The sequence below is a fragment of the Opisthocomus hoazin genome, chromosome 8, assembly GCF_030867145.1.
Source record: "Opisthocomus hoazin isolate bOpiHoa1 chromosome 8, bOpiHoa1.hap1, whole genome shotgun sequence".
Lineage (NCBI taxonomy): Eukaryota > Metazoa > Chordata > Aves > Opisthocomiformes > Opisthocomidae > Opisthocomus > Opisthocomus hoazin.
In genome coordinates, this window is record NC_134421.1 from 50528362 (window position 1) to 50551321 (window position 22960).

Below are 22960 nucleotides of genomic sequence, written 5' to 3' on the forward strand. Positions count from 1 at the left end.
TTCCCAAAATTGTTCTGTAGTCTTAGAGGACAACTGAATATATGTAATAAAGACAAGGAAGGATGTCTTTTGTGCATATTGAGTCAAAAGACAAATACAGCATTAAGGGGTTGGGCTTTGCATGAACTGTATATATCTACCAGACACAAAATTGTCAGGATTAGGAAATCAGGTGTTACATGGCTGGGTTTACAGCAGAATATCTTGTGCATATTCAAACTTTAGGCTTCTGGCCTTTCCAAACCACCAGCTCCTTCTCTCAAGCTTCTCTCCAGCCTGCTCCCCAGAACTGCTTCCTAAACACACCCAACCAGGTTTGTTAAAACATTTCCTTGTCATTCGTTCTGTGTCTGTGAAATACACACATGTCCTAGTAGATAGCTGTTTATTCATCTGAAATAAGCAGACATGATCTCTGAAACTGCAGACAAGTGGATTTTCAGTTGACTGCAACAGAGGGTGACTTGTGTAAGAGAATAAGCAGGACAAGACTCACCTTTAAATACTACATGTACTCTAGTTCCCTTAATGCTCTTTGACAATTCTAGGTACTTTAGGCTTTTAGGAAGCAACAGAGGGTTTTCTTTTCTTTTTCTCTTTTTTAACACAGATATTACTCACACACTTTAACTAGATTATAAGCAAAATGCAGTCATCATCTGAATAAGAAAACACATACACTTAAACCTCTTAAGGAAAGAGCATGTGATTCTTCAAAATAAGTGAGAGAGGCCTTGGTTAAGGAAAAAAAAAGGGAGAGAGAAAGATGAATTTTTAATTTAATAAAAACCTGATTTCAACAAGCAGTCAATAAGGCACAGAGTTTGAGGCCTCTGTGAAATATCCTTCACACAAGTGGATGGCTTTGTAGGAGGAAGACACTGTTGTTTACCAGAGCTGAAAGACTAGAATAAAAAAGGAAAAAATCACAGACAAAATAAGCGCACTGGTGCTCTGAAACACATCACTGTTGCCAAACCTGACAGGTTAGATCTGAGTTACGTCCTTATACTCTGTCATTTTAAACAGCATGGTAGTGCTAACTGCAGTAAAAATAGGTCTTGGTATTGATTCTGAGGCATTACGTGTGTTGGAGAGGTGCCCATGGTTTCATTTTGCAACCATAGGGATCTAGTCTTCTGTCAATGTGTGTGCACAATAACTTTAACGTTAAGAAGAATATGTGTGTTCATCCATGGGTAAAGAGGCCCGAAGAGCTTGTGTTAGTATTTGGATGACACAATTAGAATCAGGCTTAATCCTTCTTATTCTGTAGATAAAAAGTCTATCATAATTTTACAAAAACTTTTATTTCAGTGATGTATAGGAGACAGAAATTATTAATTAAGCTTACAGTCAAAGAGTGTTCTGCAAGATTAAACTGACAGCACTTAAAAATCTCTTTGTTGCAATTAAAAAAAAAAATCTATACAGAGTAGATCTTAAGCCTATTGGCAGTGTTTTGAAATACAAAGAACGTTTTCCAGCAGACAGGTGTAGAAACCACATTAACTTATGTCATACAGAAGAGGCCTGTTCAATTGCAGTTTTGCCATTCTGTTGTATACTGAGATGACCTTGAGCGAAAATGGATATATATAGGCACCTGCACAAGCTCAAGAAAAGGGCCTGCATGAACCTCATGAGGTTCAGCAAGGCCAAGTGCAAGGGAAGGTAGATTTAGACTGAACATAAGGAAGAAATTTTTTATGATATGGGTGGTGAAACACTGGAACATGTTGCCCAGAGAGGCAGCGGAGGCCCCATCCCTGGAAACATTCAAGGCCAGGTTGGATGGTGCTCTGAGCAACCTGGTCTAGTTGAAGATGTCACTGCTCACTGCAGGGGAGTTGGGCTAGATGACCTCTAAAGGTCTCTTCCAACCCAAAGCATTTTATGATTCTATGATTATAAACACTTAAACTCCTAGCTGTGATACTAAAAAGCCCAGCTCTGAACTAACTTCTCAAAGCAAGTGCAGCTGGAGCAACACCAGCGGACAGTGCTTCCCTCTAGGTCACAGTCTAGCCTGAAACCTGTCCAAGTACCCTACAGAGCTACACGGGTACAAAGAGAAAGGCCAAAAAAGGAGTCAGTCAGTCAATGAGATCTGCTTGTTGCATCCCTGCCTAGGAGACAAGAGAAAGCACACCACATATTTCTCTTTCCTATATCTACGCCTCCTTCATGCTTACAAACTTCTAGTGTAACAGTAATGCAATGTATGACACTGTTTAAGGACATAATGTATTTAGTATTTTTCCTGTTTTGGATGTTTAGAAAACCAGACCTGCCTGCAGTATATTTTTATACCATTCTCCTGGTGTGCAGGAGAATTCAAATACACATATAGCTGTGTTTTAAAACTACTCAAAAGCACAGGATAGCCAGCTCAAGACAAAGCCAAGTAATATATGAATTTTATTTTAGATAAACAATGAAAATTATACTGTCATATTCCCCTATTATTTTGTTGTATAACACAAATGCACAAAATTGTAACTTACACAGGTTCCTGTAGAAAAGCTTCCAGCAGCTTGAAAAATAGATGGGATACATACAGAGGAAGAATTAAAGGAAGAGTTAACGGCAGTTGGGGCAGTGACATCAAAGGTTTCTTGACATCATTGGCAAAGCTCTCCCTCACCTGAATGGGGCTGTGGCTTTACCTCAGTCTTTCAGAAAAGGAGCACTAAACAAAGGAATTAAAACTTAGATATGAGAATGCTGAATGAAGAAAGAAGGAAAGAAGGAAAGAAGGAAAGAAGGAAAGAAAGAAGGAAAGAAGGAAAGAAAGAAAGAAAGAAAGAAAGAAAGAAAGAAAGAAAGAAAGAAAGAAAGAAAGAAAGAAAGAAAGAAAGAAAGAAAGAAAGAAAGAAAGAAAGAAAGAGAAAGAAAGAAAATAATTTTGTATACAGAAGTCAGAATAAAATTTTACTGAATTTAAGAGTGAAAGCAACAAACACCAGTAGCAAAAAGCCAACATCAATGTCAGTGAGGGAGCGGAGGAAGAGACACAGCAATAACTGCAGGGTTTAAGTCACACAGAAAACAACTAGGATTTTGCATATCATGGAAGAAAACTGGCACTGGCTGGAATGACTGTTATATCTTGGACAAATTATAAAGTAAGCAAACAGGGAAACACAAGAGGAGGGTATAAACAGTAACAAAAAATGAAGGTTGATAAGGACAAAGGTTATGGCTTTGGCGGTGATTGGAAACAAAGAAATTACAAGCCTCATTGACAAGGCAAATAGTGCAGAAGGAATAGCAGAAAAAATTCCAGCTTGGAAATCTGGAAGCCTTGATGGAGATCTGTGATCTTTCTAGGTCAATAAAATTTTATGCAGTGTGATGGCTCAAAGGGATAGAAAGTCATGTGTTCTGGAGGAAGCTGCTTCAGACTGTACCATAATTTGTACTGTGTGTGTAGGACTTCTCCTTCTAAAACACCATTTCAGTAGATCAGCTCTTAAGGAAAACATATGGTGCAAACAAGTCCCTTACAGAGACTATTTGAAAAGCAGTTTTGGGCTTTAGGACCTATTTCTGTGTCATGCCACATTGGTTTGTCTGTGTCTTTTTGATGACTAGATTAGGAGATAGATGCTTTGCCTGCTGTGAGCTCTTCTGCTATACCTCACTCAATTACAAGTGCTAGCTTACTAGGAAAGACACTTGCAAAATGTCATGTGTTCCTCAGCTTCAGAACTAAAAATCTTTTCCCATATTTGCTATTGAACACCACCTTTTAAGTAGTTTCCTGCTTCTCTTCTAACCTCCTTCTGACCTTGCTGTTTTGTAATTGGGAAATTTTGTGCTGTATCTCTTTGAATGGCATTCACAATACCTGTGAATACCCGCTGTTATTTCATCTGAGTTCAGTGGAGTTAAAAAAAGGACAAGTCCTCTGCCTTTCTTCCCTTCATTGTTCAACTATTCTCATTGTAATATGGTAAAGAGGAGGATATTTTCTGTAAAAAACAGTTTTATGCAGGTGCTGTGTCATCAGTTCCATCAGTGAGTCTGGTAACATCACTTTAATCCCATCCATATTTTTCAAAATATCAAGTAAACCTGACCTTGATAATCGCCATGAAAACAATCATTTGACCATTGTACTAGGGTCAGGTTTCTGGTAAACTGACTGATTATGAAATCACTCTCAACTCTGGAAAGCACTGTTTTAGGAAGAGAAAAATTTGAACTGTATATACACACTGAAAATTCATGTCTAAAGGTAGGATGGTATTTCATAATTAATCCATTTTTAGCAGAATTACTAGGAAAAAAGATAACATTCTGCTACTGTTAAATTCTGACTCTCAGCTTGATTAATATGGATCTCTCTATCGCCATTTTATCTTTTGTTAAGAAGCTTCACTGAAAGAAAAATAGTCTTTCAAAAATATAGATGTATATGACCAATTAAAGTCTTTGTTTTGCAGGAATGAGTTCATATATGTATTAAAAGTTATTTCTTTTGCTTGTCCTTTTAAACTAATTTTTCTGGCTTCATGAAAGAAAGAGTTTACGGTTACATAAAATTAAATATTTGTACATACACACTTACATGCATATTTAATGTTAACAATCTAGTTAAAGATTTATTCCCATGATAGATGTAGGTTTGCTTTTTAAGAGTAAGCATAAAGCTCACTGGTCTGTGTGAAATCAGACTTCCACAATTTTCTGGTTCCTATCATTTCCATTTTCATATGTTATTAATTTAACATTCAGTGTCCCCTACATGAAATTTTAGACTCTTATTGTATTTATCCAATCTGCTAAAAATTATACTGGGCTTATATCTAATTAAATTTCTGGAATGGATCTTGTGGTTTTGATGGATATTCAACTTCTTGGCATATTCTCAGCTACACAAACTATGATAATTCTTAAACAACAGAATGGTAGCAAGGGGATGAAACACACTTCAGCTTACTGTGTTTTACATAACTAACACTTCAGTTGAGTTATAATTGCCCTTGAAAATTTTTTTAGTTTAAAGGACTTGTAGGGTAATGTGGCTTTGAACAGGTTCTGATCATGAGTCAAGTTCCAGATGTGGGACGTGATAAGCTTGTACATGCATCGTTACTGAGACTCAACCTATGCATGGCAATTCACCAGTCCACACTGTTTTTTTCTTCACTTTTACTTTTTAGAAAGAGTTCCAACCCAAGAGTTCCATCCCAGAAAGAGTTCCAACCCAATATCTAGAGAGTGTTCTATTTAAAGATTTTCTATGTTTCTTAACAGAAGTAAAAGTGTAAAAGACAATCACAATTAACTTTTTATTACCCATAGAGATATTTTTTTTCCCAGTATGTGGTTTTATCATGTCATTCTTAACTGAAAAATATCGGTCTTCCTGTATATTTACACATATATTCAAATCCATTTTTCACTAAGCGATGAATTTGCTTAAAGATATTTTCCATAGTTTGTGTTCTCAGTAATTTTGCTTTATCCAAGTTAAACCAGCGCTTCCAATGCCCCAGGAACCTAAGAATTTATAAAGGGCAAGTCACTTCACTGTTTTGAAGCAATGGCTGATAGGAATGGGGTCCTATCAGGCCACAGGGCAGCACTGAAGCTATTCCCTGAAAGATTCATTGGTCAGCAACACATCAAGCTGCTCAGGTCTCAGTCTGAGACTAGACTTCAGTCTGAAATGGAAACCTGAATGAGTTTGTAGGCACATATACCTTTGTGAGGACGAGCTTTCTATCAGGCATCTAAGTCTGAAAATTGCTATATATCCCTTCATTTGAACACAGAACAATGGACTGTATTGAATACAAAATGAGATGCAGGAGCTGCATTTCACTCAATCCATTTTTTGCAGAAGGTCCCATGATGCAACATTTTATGTGCATCCCTTGAATCCCCAAATCCATTCTTGTTGCATACAGAGAGGCTTGAAATTGGTCAAAAGAAATATGATTGCTTTTAAAGAACTGTGAAACACTCTGTGGTCATCTTCAGATGTGTTGTGGCTGGGAGCCAGTTGTCAGTGCTTTACTATCAGGGTATGAAGCAGCTGAGCATGTATTAGAATGTATTATCTACTTTTTCTTTTTATGCAAAACCATTAGTAACTCTGATACTGTCCTGTGCAGAATAATGACATAGAGGACCCCATCTCACAGTTAGACTAGTAGATGAAACAGAATTGTGACAGTTTATAGCATCTTAATACCAGCAAGTGAGCTCCTTCTTACTGTGCAAAGGTCACCTAATACAACTGGAAGGATTTCTGTTTACCTGCATGTGTTGAAGACAATCAGATTTTTGGCACTGAACAAATCAGAGCCAAAAGATCAACATTTTTATGAGGTAAACCTGATTTCTTGAAATACAGTAGATAAGGCATAATTTTTTTTCCAGATTATCTCTGTGAAACATTTGTGGTCTTTCACAAACTGCCCTCTGTGATTACTGATTATTCTTTTCTAAAGTAGATGAAGATGACAGATTTATTTAGTGATCTGTGCTTCACAAAAATATTTCTGCTTCTCAGTTAGAATTAGGTACTTATCACAGAAGCCAGTAAATAGCCAAAATGTTCTATTTAAAGCTCTCTGGCAAGCGTTACTTCTTTGTATACCTGTTACCAGCTCTCTGACATTCCCCAGGAAAAGACAGGAAGATGATCACAGGCTAATTTAATTTTTCTGGCAGGTCTTTCCTGCCTGCTCCTTTCCCAAAGACCCTGAAGCTATCATTCACCATGGGACCAGAAGCAAACATGTCAGACAAGCAAAACACTGGTGTTTCCCATTATGTGACAGGTGCACATCTCTTCAAAGTACACAACTAGCTATGCCAGCTCAGTGCTCATACTGCAACAGATATGTAATCATGCAGAAAAGAACAGGGTATACAACCTTCAGTGTATACATGAGTGTCTCACTGAACTGAAAAAAAGGCTTCATATTTTATTAAATAATCCACCTTTTTGTTAGAGAAACTGGCATTTTCTTTCTTCCTGATACCTCCTAATAACCTTGTAATTAAAATCAGTGCTCAGTGTACATACTTTAAATGTTAGTGGCTTAATTAATATTAAAATAAACAGAGAAATTAAATTACAACCTAAAGACTGTAGACATATCTCAAAACAATAAAGTTGAGACTTTGCACAAAGTCCTTAATTCAGCAAGAACACTCGCTAAAACCTGGCTACACACTATGCTGAATAACAAAAAATCTAAACAGGGGACAGAATTTTAAAAAGTAGCTGCATTCATTCCTCCTCCAGATTTTGTTGAGTGGGTAGCACAGTCTGAAAGAAATTTTCCCCTTAGCTTACATGGACTTTAAGCAGGCAGGTCACACCTACATGTTAGAAGCTGGCAGAAGCAGAGGGATCTTTCTTTTTCAGTCCAAGGAGGTTTCAGCAAACCTTTGCAGATGCATTTCACCTCAAAGAAAGAACTTTGGAACTTTGCCTCTTTGTCATCTAATCATTCACTTCTGGAACAAAGCAGCTAAAGGAGGGAGCAGATGACTACCCCACAGACAATGCTGCAATCTTAAATTATCATAATGAGCATAATAACATCTAAGTGAACAGAGCTCAAGATATCTTTTTGCACACAAGATTGACTTGGCTGAGTACAGTAATCCCTCGTGATTTCTTAGTCTAATGCAGTTTAGATAATTACTCTATAGTACAGTTTAATTTCTAAGAAAGTCAGTACTTGTCCTAAAAGCATTCAGAAATGTTTTTATAAATGTTTCTCTAAATGCAAGTCTGGCATTACAGTCCACAGTTGGTTCAGACATTTTTCACTTTAAGAAAGTGGGAACAGTTTAAAAGTTGTGAAGTTATCCTGTTTCAATTTCAAAACTGCTCTGTTTTCAAAATTAATTTCAAACTCAAAAAGATAGAAAAGTTTGAAACACATAAAAAAGCTTTCTAAGTGCCTACAATAATTTAAATGACCCAATCCATCCATTTTTGTCTCAGCTATTAGCTAATAACTTTTTCCACAATTTCCACTTTTGATTCTAGTGGGAACAGGGCAGCATTTCCTAAGAAACAACTTGTGGAATGGCTTCCCACCAAGTGACTTTTGAAAGAAAAGAGGATCACTATATTTAACTGGTTTCTTATTAGGAGTACCTTTTATGCAGCAATTTATATGGCCACCCCAGAGAACTACGACCACTGGTCTGCCCTCTTGCACCAGCTCATGGAAGGCTGGGGAGGGAAGAGAAGATTTGTAGGACTGCTGCAACCATTATATTTGTTCAGCTGATGGCTGGGCCCGGCTGTCCATCACCTGCACTGCACTGAATATCTTCACCAGCTGGAGGGAAACATGCTGTCTTGGGGATAAGCAAGGAGTGAGGCATTTCCCTCACAGAGGGAAAAGGAGAAGAGGAAGATTGGGAGAAAAGTTGTATCTCTGTCACACTTTTATTCACAATATTTTTCCCACTCTGCTTCTACAGCAGAATAACAAAGTCCTAATCTCTTCTGAGGATTAGGTCACACATCCTAGGAAATTATCAAATTTAGAAATAATTTAGCTCATGAAATATTTACATCTGGAAAAAAATGAAATGATAAAACATTTCAAAAAGCATCTCCTTTCTGAACATACACTTTACAGTGAGAGGGAGGGATATTTCTATCAGACAATCTGGTGAATTTTATCTGATTTTCTATGTTCCAGAATATGCAAAAAAGATTTTATTTAATCCTCTTTGTCCTCCCATATTCTAAAGATTCTGAAAAAAGTCAGCAATTGCACAGAAACTGAGTTTTGAAGAATGATAAACTGTGGAAGGTATCATTTCAGCTTCATACCAGTTTTCCAACTTTGGATCCCTTAATAATGAAAATTAGAAATTGTTCCAAATATCCCTTAGACAAATCCTCATGCTATGCAGAGTGTTGGCACTAAAGGTTCTGATTTAATCAAGCCAAATATTATTCATCAAATGGAAGAAATGGTAACTTAACTTAATAGATAGTTGTCTTTACTTTTTCCTGTGATATGTACTGCACGGACTACCTGCAGAGCTAAGTCTTTGCATATGATCAGAATTAGAAGAGAATGCTCTGAGATGAAGAAATTACTCAGGTTAGCCTGCTTCATTAACACAGCCTGCACTATTAAGATGCATTGTTTCCTTATAGTCACAGGAATACATTTATGCAAGAATTCATAACATAAGCACACAAAAAAAGATGACTAGTCTAAATTTTGTAGAAATGTGGGGCTAGTAAGAGGTCTCTACCTGAATTGTCACTAGCAGTTTTTTGGTTTTATTTTAAGCTAAAGAACATATATTACTAGATTAATGGAACTACCTCTTCCTCCCACTGAGAACTGAGTAACTTCCTCTTGACAACTTCAACAGTATCTTACCAGTCAAATTAATACTGAGATACTCTTGGAACTGTTTCTTGCTTCTTTTACTGTTACTAACAGCTGGATATAAGCATAAGATCCACATGATCAGCAAATCCAGGATGAAAACAGCTGGAATACTAAAATCATAAGGATAATTTATGGGAAGATTTCTATCACACTTTACAACTTGTTTTGACTTTACTGCAGTTATGACGAGAGATCAGACTTGTCAGAATGATTGGAAAATATGTTAAAATTTATCTGCCTTGTTAGATTACACCTTGCAATTGCTTCTGATGAGAGGAGAAGAAAGAAATCCTTCAGCGCTTTCTATGGTGTTCTTTCCTTAGCAGAAAGTGTAACCTCCACTCTGTCACAGTATGGGAAACAAGTATTCCTCTTCTCATTCAAAACCAAGTATTTCCAGGTTATATATTAAATGATGTCTTTATTATCTGTGAATGAATATGATTCACCCACTTGTCAAAACTGGCAAAAGGAAGGAAATTTTAAAAGTTCAATTTGTCAAATAGGGATGTACTTTAGACAGCCATCTAACCTCAGCTGGTTTTTCTGCTGTCTGCCATGGCAACTTCATTTTACTCAGAGGTTCATCAAATATCTGCTTTCACCACTAAGCTAATTTCATTCTTTTTTTCTGTGGCATTCCAGTCATCGTGACATTTTAGATATCTCTATTCCAGATGATCCCAGTACTTCCAGTGTTTTGCCATGTACATGTGCATGACATAGATGAAGGCTATATTCATAAAACGCTTTCTTACAGAATTTCATTCCTTTTGCTCTAAAACACCTCAGTGACATTTACTCAAGTGTCAGAAAATTGGTACGTTATGTCTTTGAGTTACATTTTTCATTCAGTTCAGTGACGCACTGGAATAATTAAATTTTTTGTAGTGGATTCCTTTCGTAAAGCAGCAGCTGTCAAAACAAGCTTGATCGCAAATGGACAAAACCATGAATTAGACAAAAAAATCACACAGGACTTAAAATTAATGCTCTTATTGTTCACTGAAGAACATCTGTAGAAAATGACAGTCTAAAAATGGTGTGTTTCTTAGCATGTTTTTTTTTTTATTCTACTGCTTGAGATTAAGGACAAAAAATAAACATGGAGTTCCATAAAAGCCACCAAGCTTCGGTAATGCAAGGTTATTTCAGATTAGCATTTTAATCTTTTTTTTTTTTTTATTGGCCATGGACATATATTATTTTTAATTTCTTGAATATTATACAGTAGTTTTCTCAATTTTGTATTAGTTTTAAACTTATACTTGAACTAAGATAATATATATGAGTAGAAACAGCATCTGTTATAAAGGGCTATTAAAAATGCTACAAATGTCAAGACTATATATCAACATCTTCCCTGACTCTTGTCAAGCTACCTTAACTTTTACCTTGTTTTCTCTTATGGATGTGTCACACCATGCAGATTCAGGCATTTAACTCAGCTGTATCCACCAGCAAGAGACCCAACTTTCCTCGTATGCACAGTGGAGAGATGAGTTTCCTATCGTGTGCTTCACAGCAAAAACATATGAGCAATATTCACAGTCTGTCTGCAGAAATGTGCTTATGCTTATTTACATGGCCTTCATCATGCATGTTTTAAGCTTGACGGACACCAAGACTCATTTTATGGACCTGTACCAACTATACAGGTTTATACTCCTCTAGTTTCTACCCAGAATCTCTTAGCAAATTTACACTTCTGCAAATTGATCCCAAGGTCACTAAATGTAAATGTAACCTATCCATGATGAGCTGTGCATTTTGGATCTAGCCACTTGATTTTAGCATTAGTGGTCCTGTTTTTTTGTTTGTCAGTGGAAATATTTTGACAGTAAAATAAATATAAAAGGTTCTCAATATGCTTTCTGCTTAATCCGTGTTCATGGAATGGTTAATTACATAAATATAACCTCTCTTTCAAAAAATGCATGACTTCTGCGACTGTAAGCACTACTAATGTTTAGGAAAACAGAAGATCCTCAAAACATTTTGCAGAAGTTTTAACTGCTCTTTATTCAATGAGAAGTGTGTCTAAAGCTAGCGTTTCAATGAATTTCTAGTTGGAAGTACACTTGGCTTGTTATGAACACTATGTTAAATTTTATTACTGTCAACATTTCAAAAAAGGAACCATTGGATTTTAAGACTACTTTAAGTTCCCAAGCTTATTGCTCTGTTCACTCTGAATGAAGTCAAGCCACAAAAAAAAATAATTTCAGGATTCTAAAATCAACTGCAAAGTGAGTAAACACCTAACACCTAACAATTATTTTCCTTTTCATTTTTTTCATCCTTAAAAAAGATCACAATACTGAATATCCTATAATATATGAGTTTGTTTCTAAAATGCTCCTTTTGATGTTGTGCATTAACTGAGAAACCTATAAGTAACTTTGAGTTTATTCAGACAATGTATACATGTGTGCACTAAGATATGACATTTTTGTCCTATTCAGACAAGCAATATAATTGTAGGAATGCACGACCTATTACGATGATGTCCATAAGATTCTGTATGGAAACATGTTTTTATTTGCAGCAAAAGATAGAAGCACTGTGAAAAGAATTATTTGAATTACAGAGCTACTGGGTTATCATATTAATTTATTTTTTTTCCTCCTGAAAGTTGTTATCTGAAGAATAACAAATCATTTAGAAAAAAAGGCAGCTAACAAGTGAAATTTAGTGTTAGAGGCTGTGTGATTTAGTATAACTTGTGTGTTCAGTCTTGGGTTTCATAACAGAAATGCAAAAGAGTTGTTCATTAATCTCGTCTTTAGAGATCAAAACCAAATCATCCTTTACTACAAGCTAAAGTGTACCAATGGTGTAAATGAAAACTCTCTGTATAGTTGCCAGCCAAGCAATATTTTCTGTGTTTTAATACTCAGAAATACATTTCTTTTGTTATAGGTAGTTGTCATAAAACTGACTGGCCCAAGCTGTTAAAATGGAAAGCATCACAGATTTACATATCAAAGTATTTTTTTTGACTCATGTCTACACGTACCAAAAATTCAGTCTTTAAATACAATTCACCTAAACATGTTTTTCTATATCAGACAGGATTTTTTAATCTTTACTTATTGTATATATGTTATGCCATTACCTTTCTACTCACTTCCTCTGACTTAATCCAAAAGGCCATGGAAATCAAGCCTGATCCAAATCGGCAAGCTTTCTTACTTCAATTTTTAGTGAGGAAAATATTTTCCTGGCACACTCTTTCCCCTATACAATTCCCCTGCTTGAATTAGCAGGTATTTTATCAAGCTATACCGACCTATTCTTCAATTCTGCAGGAAAGAGTACCCTCTAAATCAGAAACATTTCAAACTTTTGCACGATTGTAAGTGGACACATGTTGACTTCTCCAATAAAATTAATTAATTAAAAATGTATATTTTAAAACATTATAAAATCATCTGCTAGAAGAAAAGGAGAAAGACTTTATGTAAAACACTGATGACTTTAATTTCTTCTCTTTAAGATTTTCTGAATTGTGAAGGTTTGCTGTTTTGAAGATTGATGCTGGTATTATTGCTCTTTCCTACCTAACTTGTCATTTTCACCACTATCAGCTGGATAAAAGCTCACACAGTCGACATCTACTTCTGCCTTCCCATTAGAACTGAGAGAAGGAAAGTTACGTGTCTGATGTGTTCTGTACTGCTCACCATGACTGATATCAGGAAAGATCCATGCCAGCTGAAGAAGAATTAACAGATATCCAAGTATGCAACATTTAATTTCTCATTAAAACATCAGGAAAATGTTTTATTTTTGCTCTGAGATAATACTTAGTGAATTGTGCTTTGTATGCTGTTACATACACTTCCTTTACTCCTCATGTTCTCTTTTTTTTAAAGTTATATGTTTTAACCAGACAGAAAAGTAATTCTTTTCATTCTGCCCAGGCATTCTTCTTCATTATTTTTGACGAATGCAAGTTGATCTTCTTACACTTTTGAAATGCAACCATTTCTATCAGATCTGTGGATGATAACAAAGATTTATAGTCCTTCATGTAACAGCCTGGAGCATCACTGAAGGGTAATAATAAATGTTAGAAGAAACAGTCATTTAAGGATATATTGAGAAAATGTCAAGATTATTACGCCAGCCAAACCACAATCACATTCAGTTTCTGGTGTTAAAATACAGGAAACCCACCTTTGGAATCGCATATTTTATTAGGTATGAATCCTGAGAGTTTACTTGCAAGAATTACTCATTTGTAAGAGTGAAAATATTGTAGTGCTAAAAGTATTGTGAGATGAAAACAGAAAAATTATAGTATTTGATTCATAAACTTATCATCGCTTACCTTCTCTGCTGATTGGGCCGTACCAAAAAAGATTGGAATAAAAGCTAACCAAATTATGCAGGTTGTGTACATGGTAAATCCAATGGGTTTTGCTTCGTTGAAGGTCTCTGGAACCCCTCTTGTTTTAATAGCATAAACAGTGCATGTGACCATCAAGAGAATACTGTATCCAAGGGAACAAATGAGAGAAAGATCTGAAATGTCACATTTGAGAACTCCCCTGGCATTTTCTGGTTCAAGTGTCCTCTGCTCTCCATAGTCTACAATGGTATGTGGTGGATCGATGGCAAACCAGATGAAGACTCCAAGGAGCTGCATGGATATTAGACTGAAAGTGATCACCAGCTGGGAAGCTGGACTAATAAATTTGGGAGCTGTGACAGATTTTTTACCTTGTTCAAATATTCTGTGAATCCTGTTTGTTTTGGTAAGCAAGGCAGCATAGCTGAAACACATGCCAAGTCCTAAAAAGATCCTTCGAAAGGAGCAGACCACTGTATCAGGAGTTGCAATCATTAAAAAAGTAATGGAGTAACAGAGAAAAATCCCAGTCAAGAGCACGTAACTGAGCTCCCGTCCAGAGGCCCTGACAATCGGTGTGTCGTTGTACCGGACAAATGTCACAATCACAAAGGTGGTGGCAATTATACCGAGAATAGCTATGAAGACGGGCACGATGGCCCAGGGAGAATGCCACTCCAGTTTGATTATAGGAATAAGCTGGCAATCCGTACGGTTGGCGTTTGGTCTCTTATTAATGGGGCACAGTTCACAGTTGAATTCATCCACCTGGTAATGGTATCCCTCACAGCGTTCACAGTGCCAGCAGCAGGGCACTCCCTTCACGGTTTTCTTTCTTTCCCCGGCTTTGCAGGGCAGGCTGCAGACAGATGCTGGATGAGTGTGTTCTCTATTAGCCCACTGCATGTCTTCTACCTGTGGGTATAAAAAACTAATGAGCCTTCTATTTTCCCCCATTTATAATATCCTAATCCTGGCCACAGGTTTGTCATAAATCACTGCATACTGACAGTGCAAATACAGTTTGCCTTAGTAAGAACCTGTTTCTTTCCCTTGTATTGACTTTATGAAAGTGTTAAATGATTGTGTCCAATAAATCATTTATGCCACAGGCTTGATTAGTGTCATTAGTTTCTATTTACCTCTTTACTGCTGACCAAATTGACGTCTGTAAAGATATTTATTGACTCCAGGCGAGTTTAAAAGCGAAAAGCCCTGTATACAGTGCTTTAAAAGTTAATCACATGCAAATACAAATAGCAGTAGTTCTCAAACATTTCATTACAAAATAAGGCTATGTGAGTTTCAAATAAGTTTCTGGTACAGTAAAGATACAAATTAAAATCTCTTTGCATCAGCTGTGGTAGAACAAAGAGTGCCAGAAAAAAGATCCGTGATGCCACCTCTTCCACAGATGCGGATATTTTATACTTTTCCACTTTCTAAGTCTTGAAATACATGAGTGCTTTGTTTACATTTCGAGAAGATAAAGATGGGTGTATGCTACTTTCTGAATAATAATAGAAAAAGATGTCGTGGCTACTACTTTAGTCCTCCTGATTTAAAAAGTCCAAGGATCTTTTTGTGGTACACAACAAATGCACACAATGCAATCTTGTTTCAGAAATCCCAGATTTCTCCACAGCAGTGCATTAATAAAATACACTTTTTTCATCCATTTGCCCACTCTTCCTGTATGTGCTCCCCAGTAAAATCTGAATAGGAAATTAATGAATTTAAAGCACCTTCTGCTTAAAATTACCATTCAGTTTGGTCTCAGCCCTCTTTAGCCCACCCTTAGTAAAACTGTGTTCTGCAAGAGGTCGCACTGAGTGAACCAGAGCAGTGTGGGAGGCAAAGAGCTACTTGTAGGCACCAGAATGATTCTGTGTTCCTCCCATGCTCCACCTTTCATTCCTTTGTTAGGTGGTAAGCACTCAAGGACACAGGACTTGCCTTGTTCTTGCCTTGTTAAGTGCTTAGCACTTTTGTTTAATTTGTAGGCTTTATTTATAAATGAAACAGCAGTAACAAAATTTCACATGTCAGGAATGTTTTCAGCTCCTTCTGGAGGAGGACAGAATGAGGACAGCTTAACAAGAGGGATAATCTTGGTCTTTACAATTTATTTTTCCAGCATTTTTTCAACAGATTTGAGAGAAAATCACAAAGTAACATTGCCAGCCTCATTTGCCTTCCTCGGAGAGCTGGTGCACCGGTTACAGCACCATGCAGAGTGAATAAAGCAGCAACAACGAGCCAGGCTCTTTGTCTTCTCTGTCCACTCCTCGGCACACTGTAGGACTTTGCTGTTATTCGCCACTCAGCGGAGCGAATAAGGGACCACAAAGTAATGGGGAGACAAGAAACTTGCTCATACAACCTGGTCTGTGAATCCCCCATCACTCAAGGGCTTCAGTGTGGTTTGAATTGGTCCTGAAGCTACAGAAGTTAACCATATTTTATGTCAAGGACCACATTAATTATACAAAAAGCAGCATCTGGTGACTATCCAAAAGGAAATCATTTAAGCAATTAGCTTCCTAAAAAGCAGAAGAATTATCCAGTTGCATGAAACCGCTTTGATAGAGCGCTAGCAGAGCACTTGACACTCTAAGAAAATATTCACCTCTGTTACAATCTCCTTGTTCTAATCACTGAAATTCTCAAAACCTGCATAACACCTACTATTTCATCTACTAGACAGGAGAAAAAACATGTTAGGAGGAAATCAGTGTGATAGCAAAGACATATTCTCCTTCACAGTGTTGTTAGGAGAATAAATACATCAAAGCTTGTGATTTAGGCAGATACTATGATAATGGGGGCAACAGGAGGCCATGGTCTTTAATCCAGATCTGTGGATGAGTTTGGGATGACTGAAAACAGAACCGTACTGCATCTTTGCCAGATTATAGCACACAATACAGAATCACCAGGAGAGTACATAACGCCTGATCCAGCATATACTTAGAATGGCAGGGACAGCAATATCTGATCTGGCAGAAAGCCTGACAGGATAAAGCTAAGGTGTCCAATTTTTTTCAACACATTTGAACTAGCAAAGTGAGTTTGTACCAGATCAGCATTTAATACCATGAGGTTACAGTGGTTCTTATCTAGCATTAAGCAACATAAAGCCACATTTACTGTATTGTGAATCCATAGCTGAGATAAGTACACACAATTCCTTTGTGTCTTTCAAAGTTTCTACCTTAATAAAAGTGAAATATATTTTTATTGTACAGTTGCATTTTATTTCACATACTTTTGTCTTGATGGTGCTTTAATTGACTAAAGACACACTTAAAAACTCTTCCTGGCTGGCAACAGTCAGGTTACACATCCCAGTGGCAACAACGGATAATAAATTCCTGTTTTTGAAGGTCACTGGTAAATATTCATATTATGTTTTTCATTCTAGTACATCTGACGCATAAACTACACAAGATATCATTTCCAGCTTGGCAATACAGGGTTATGAATGTTGGAAAACTCACTGGCTAAATAAACTTGAGTCTTTCCTTTTTTAAAAAATTAAATATGAGTATAAGCACTATTAGCTGTTAGCGATGGAATGATTCAAACAAGAACAGACACTTATAGCATAAAAAAATTCTAAATCAATGTAGAGAATAATCAGGATGAATGGCTGGTGCAGGTGCATTTTACAAGGTGTACAAGTTATGTCTTACAATCTGTCTTGTCTGGATTACTTTTTCTAGGCAAAACCTACAGTTGCATTTAGGTTGACCTACATTTCTGAAAAAGCTCAACAAAAATGTTATGAGTTCTTACTCATGAGTTTTTTATTTCATTTTCTATCTAACCAGAAGGAGAAGATACATTCCCAACAAACATTGGCCAGTGTTGGACATTTGAGATCCCCTTGGCGATACTTACAGATCTGAAATTCTGGCATTGTAGAATTTTAACTCTGCAAGTGCATGCAAAGATGGGATTCTCCCATGAACCTAACCATTCTGACAACTCAGTTCATAGTTACATTAACAAGAAACATGACATAGTAAGAGCCGATCCGTGGAGCAAAGGTGTTGGCTCTGAGAACTTGATGTTCAATTTGGTCACTCTTTGAAATTAGTATAGGAAGGAAGGATATACTGAACTAACTTTGACATAGTTCAGTGGACTGAACACCCGGTGATGACTAACGAAGATTAGATGTCCTTCTGGAAAGCATCTTCTGTTTTCATTTCAGCCGAAAGCAATCCTGTTAACATAGTCCAAGGCCCACTCCACAACAAGCAAGTTTGCTAAGTGGGAATAATTAGCAAATTCATTTCAAAAGTAGTCTCTTGTTTGAAACCAAAATACTAATGTGTGTACATGCTCAGACTGCTACTCAGACACTACTGTAATAGAGGCAGAGTAAAGGGCAGGGGAAACTATCTCAGAGTGAGCATTGCTTGCTTTTATTACTTTCTGTCAGGTCTGCTAAGGGTTTCAGTATATACAGCAGTTAAAGACTGAAAAGTCATGCTACTCCTGGTCACTTGGTTCATTCCCAGCTATCCATAACCTGCAGCACTCTTTACCTGTAACATATTTTTGAGCTATTATTTTGCATAATATGAATGTAATAAGGAAATCCAGTACAAGACATAATTCCAATGGTCTTAAAGCTCTATCAGTTTTTACATTCACTGAATGCAAATACGAAAGGATACAGCTTCTCAAACCGACGTAAAAGATTCACCCTGTCACTATTTTTCTGTCCTTAGGTTATAGTACTATTGATCCTGCTTCTTCTCTGAGATTAAATTTAGACAATAAATGATACTAGACATGGTTAAAAAACATGAAAGTGAAGGAGGATCATTGGGGAACATAGAGAGAGGGACATGGTATAATTTTCAGATTTGCTGAAAACCTGTAACAGTCATAAACTTTAAAGGGAGTTGCTGGATGCTCAGCCTCTTTTGAAAATCATATTTTTTTTATGTAGACATAAACAGTTAGTGGAACTTTCAAAAGTGCCAAAGGGAACTTACTTGATCCAGCTAATTAATTTAAATGGGAGCTAAGTGCCTTACCTGTTTAAGTGCTTTTGGAAAATCGCACTATGCTTCCATCTGCAGTTTTCACAATGTAAATACTTTGGAAAACCTGCCCAAAGTGATCTAGAAGTTCAAATGTTACAAAACTAACTTCAGGGGAGCTTAACTTTAGGCACACATTTTTAGTTCTCTCAGCGAAAGAAACTGCCAAAGAAGCCAAAGCCAGACAAAAGCAAGACAGAAAAAAAGGGGTTTTTTTGACATTCAAAAAGAATAAAAAAAGTTCTGCATCTCTTCAGCCCTTACTGAGCAAAATATCTGGGTCTGCAGCAGTCTTTATACTGCTCAGACCCTGCTAAGGCTGGGTGACTCTCAGAATATTAAGTAGCCTTAGGAAAACTTAGTTTTTAGAAGACTTATTTTGTCACCTTCATTTTCATGTGACATCTTCTAGCTACTGTTCTCTACAGCATGATACATGACAAGGCAAAGTTCATTCTTAAATGCATCTGAATTCATCATCTGGGTCAGACAGACTAGAATAGCCTAGCTCTGTATTATTAACGATAATTTAAACATTATTACTAATTTTATTTGAGTAGCTTCTCTGAATTTGAAAAGTGACTGATAGATTGATGTACTATCACGAAATACCTCACATTCCCCTAAGAAGGGGTTTCATTTTCTACTATTGCAACACTTAGCGGAGTGGAAACATCAGAAAGAGTATGACAGCATGTAAGACACGTACTCATTTTCTGTGAAATGCATCATGACACAAAAAGAGAATGGCTTCATTGCTATTTAAATAGACATAAAATCATTTCTATATGAGATATCTACCTGATGGAGCTGCAATTTGCTTTAATTTGCAGCACTAAGATTCACAGTTCACTAAACCATTAAAATACAGACAAAAAGCCATTTCATATCAAAATTGAGTAAACACTTCTATCCTTCATGAACATTACAAATACAATTTCCTCTAATATATAATAATAAAGGTAAAAATTAATGATGTGAGAAGCAGGCTAAAACAAGATGAGATTTACATGGCACAGTAGAAGTAGCACATTCTCATTCCTGGCATCTATGTTCTTCCGATAATCAAGCAACTCATTCATTTAGCAATGCCCTCAGCAACTGGAGGAGACTGATCAAAAATGCTGTTAATAGGTCACATATAATTTCTGAACCATTTATGTGTACAAAACCACTCTGTTTGCCATTCTTAATGATCAAGGAAAAATTCATCACTTGCATAATTCAGCAACCGATGGACATAGGAAGGCACTTGATCAGCCTTCAGAGAATTTATATTAAGGACAAGCGTGGATAATATTTTAATGTTTCTGACTATGTTATATTACCACTTGCAGGAATTTGCATTTTCTTAAATCTTATCTCAGAGATAAATATTTAAACTATTGAAAAATATGTGTTTAAGGATATTATTGTAATGAATTCAATTACAGAAGATCTGGACAGAGGAAGTAGTACATTCTACCAGCATTACAGGAGCAGGCAAGCATCATATTTTGTAGTCAGTTAGCCAAGACTTTCAGAAGCATCAAGGCTTTCACATAAAACTTCATATGGCTTTTAATAGATATTCAAAGTCTCAGTTATAAAAATGACAAAGAACTGAAATTTCATCTCCAGCTGTCACTAAGAGTTGTTCTTATTTTTGTCTCAAATTCCTGGTAATATTTGTCTTCTGACGTAAAAGTTCAGAAGAGGATCATAGCTAGTGAGTGATCTAAGGCAATTTAGTCTAATATTTAGCTTTTTAAATTGTCTAATGAATCTGTTCTCACAGTAAAAGTTCAATTCTCTAATGTACCTTGCCCAATCAAGTCACCTGAATCACCAAAAAAAGAAAATTAAACTGAAACTCGTCCAACTAAAGTGAGTTCATTATGAGCCTAAATATAATGATCATTGCATTCAGTCTGTTAGACAGATTTTATCTCTCTAGAGAAAAGCTGGGTATACTTACAGACTAAACTTACAAATATTTAAGAGGCATGTCCAGAGGGGAAATACATCAAGGACAAAAAAATACAGCTTTAAATTAAAAACCAAAGCCCAGAATTAATCCAGATTATCAATGGCAGTATAAAATCACTGTCGTTACCGAAGATGTGATAATTGCTATCAATTATTTACCTCATTGATCCCATACAGATGTTTTCCTAACAACTGAGATGACATTTTCTGGACTTTCAGGCATAGACTTTCCTAGAGGTTTGCGAAGAATATCTTTGGTTTTACCACATACTGGTTCAAAATTAACGCAGTTGAATGTCAGTTTGACGAGAAGTCTGAGAATCTTGATTAGATGCAATGACCATTAAAGCACCAGTCTGAAATACTATGAAGAAAATCATTCTTTCTCTTTTTCTTTAGAAACAGAAGCACAGGTTGTTCGTATAACCCAGATGGAAGCTGATTTCTCCTAACTGTGAATACACCTGCTAAAGTTCTTCCTAGGCACACCACTTACCATCTCTATCTCACAGCTTCCCTAAAGGAAAAACAAAGACAGTTAAATTTGCTGTCATTTAACTTTCAATATCTATTTGCATGCATGTATGTATAATTATTTATACGCATGTATATTTTTTCAAATAGTTAATACCAGAAACAGCATAAAAATTCTGTGCTTCCTCAGCATGTCAAAATCTTCCTTGTCATCTCCAGCTTCCCAGCACTGCAATATCACCAATCCCTAGAATTACTAAATCTAAGAGAATGTATTTTTAACTTTCTGGCCATATTAACAAGTCATTCTCAGCTAGGACAAAGTAATTAAAGGGAAGGATGCTCTGAGGTAATATATGCAAACAGAAGAGTATGGTGTACAGAAATATAAAATTTCTTATGCTCATAAACAGAAAATATTAAATATTAGCCTTGTTTGATCAATGAAATTATGGTTTTTAGTGTGCTGAGACTGTAATTTTACATCAAAGAAACCAAACTCAATTCCTAACTGCTGAGTACTTACATAGAAGAGCATACTGTGGAAACCTTAAACAGGGAATCATCGTACCACTGTATCATAATCTAAATAGAGTGTTCATTAGTGTTATGCAGTCTTTAAAATCCAGTCTTAAAATGCCTTTGAAAGTTTTGGGATTTGTTTATTTTACTTCTTTTACTTTTACTTTTCTCTAACTGGGGTTTTGTGAAGCTTGGAGGTAGACTCGGCTGCAGTGACCATGAAATGGTCGAGTTCAGGATCCTGTGTGAAGGAAGCAGGGCGATAAGCAGGATCAAAACCTTGGACCTCAGGAGGGCTAACATTGGCCTCTTCAGGGAGCTACTGGGAGGAATCCCATGGGCCAGGGCTCTTGAAGGCAGGGGGGTCCAAGAGGGCTTGTCGCTGCTTAAACGTCACTTCCTCCATGCTCAGCAGTGGTGCATCCCCCTGAGAAAGAAATCGAGCAAAGGAAGCAGGAGACCTGCATGGCTGAATAAGGAGCTTCTAGCAGAGATCAGGTGGAAGAGAAAGGTCCATGGAATGTGGAAAGAGGGGCAGGCCACTTGGGAAGAGTACAGGAACGTGGTTAGAGCGTGCAGGGATGCGACAAGGAAGGCCAAAGCCCACCTGGAATTGAAGTGGCAAGGGATGTCAAAAACAACAAGAAGGGCTTCTTCAACTACATCAGCAGCAAAAGGAAGGCTAGGGACAATGTGGGGCCTCTGCTGAATGAGGTGGGTGTCCTGGTGACGGAGGATGCAGAGAAGGCAGAGCTACTGAATGCCTTCTTTGCTTCAGTCTTCAGTGCTAAGACTGGCCCTCAGGAATCCCAGGCCCCGGAGGTAAGAGAAGAAGCCCACAGAGAGGATGACTTTCCCTTGGTCGAGGAGGACTGCTTGAGGGATCGCTTAAGCGATCTGGACGTCCACAAATCCATGGGCCCCGATGGAATGCACCCATGAGTGCTGAGGGAGCTGGCAGATGTCATTGCTGAGCCACTCTCCATCATCTTTGAGAGGTCCTGGAGGACAGGAGAGGTGCCCGAGGACTGGAGAAAGGCCAATGTCACTCCAATCTTCAAAAAGGGCAAGAAGGAGGACCCAGGGAACTACAGGACAGTCAGCCTCACCTCCATCCCGGGAAAGGTGATGGAGCAGCTTATCCTGGAGGCCATCATCAAGCAAGTGGAAGAAAA

At 37.0% G+C, this 22960-nt stretch overlaps 1 protein-coding gene across 9 annotated transcripts in view; it reads right to left on the reverse strand.

The window, feature by feature from the left end:
- Window positions 1–22960, reverse strand: part of GRM8 (glutamate metabotropic receptor 8) — a 393783-nt gene that overhangs the window by 42673 nt on the left and 328150 nt on the right. For 7 of the 9 annotated variants that reach the window (XM_075428851.1, XM_075428850.1, XM_075428849.1 and 4 more), the window contains one exon: window positions 13741–14676. The exons of 1 other annotated variant lie outside the window; for it this stretch is intronic. In XM_075428851.1, coding sequence (XP_075284966.1) covers window positions 13741–14676 — 936 coding nt within the window. Of the gene's footprint in view, window positions 1–13740; window positions 14677–21222; window positions 21307–22960 lie in introns of those variants that run through there. One more of the 9 variants, XM_075428857.1, reaches the window with a different exon arrangement.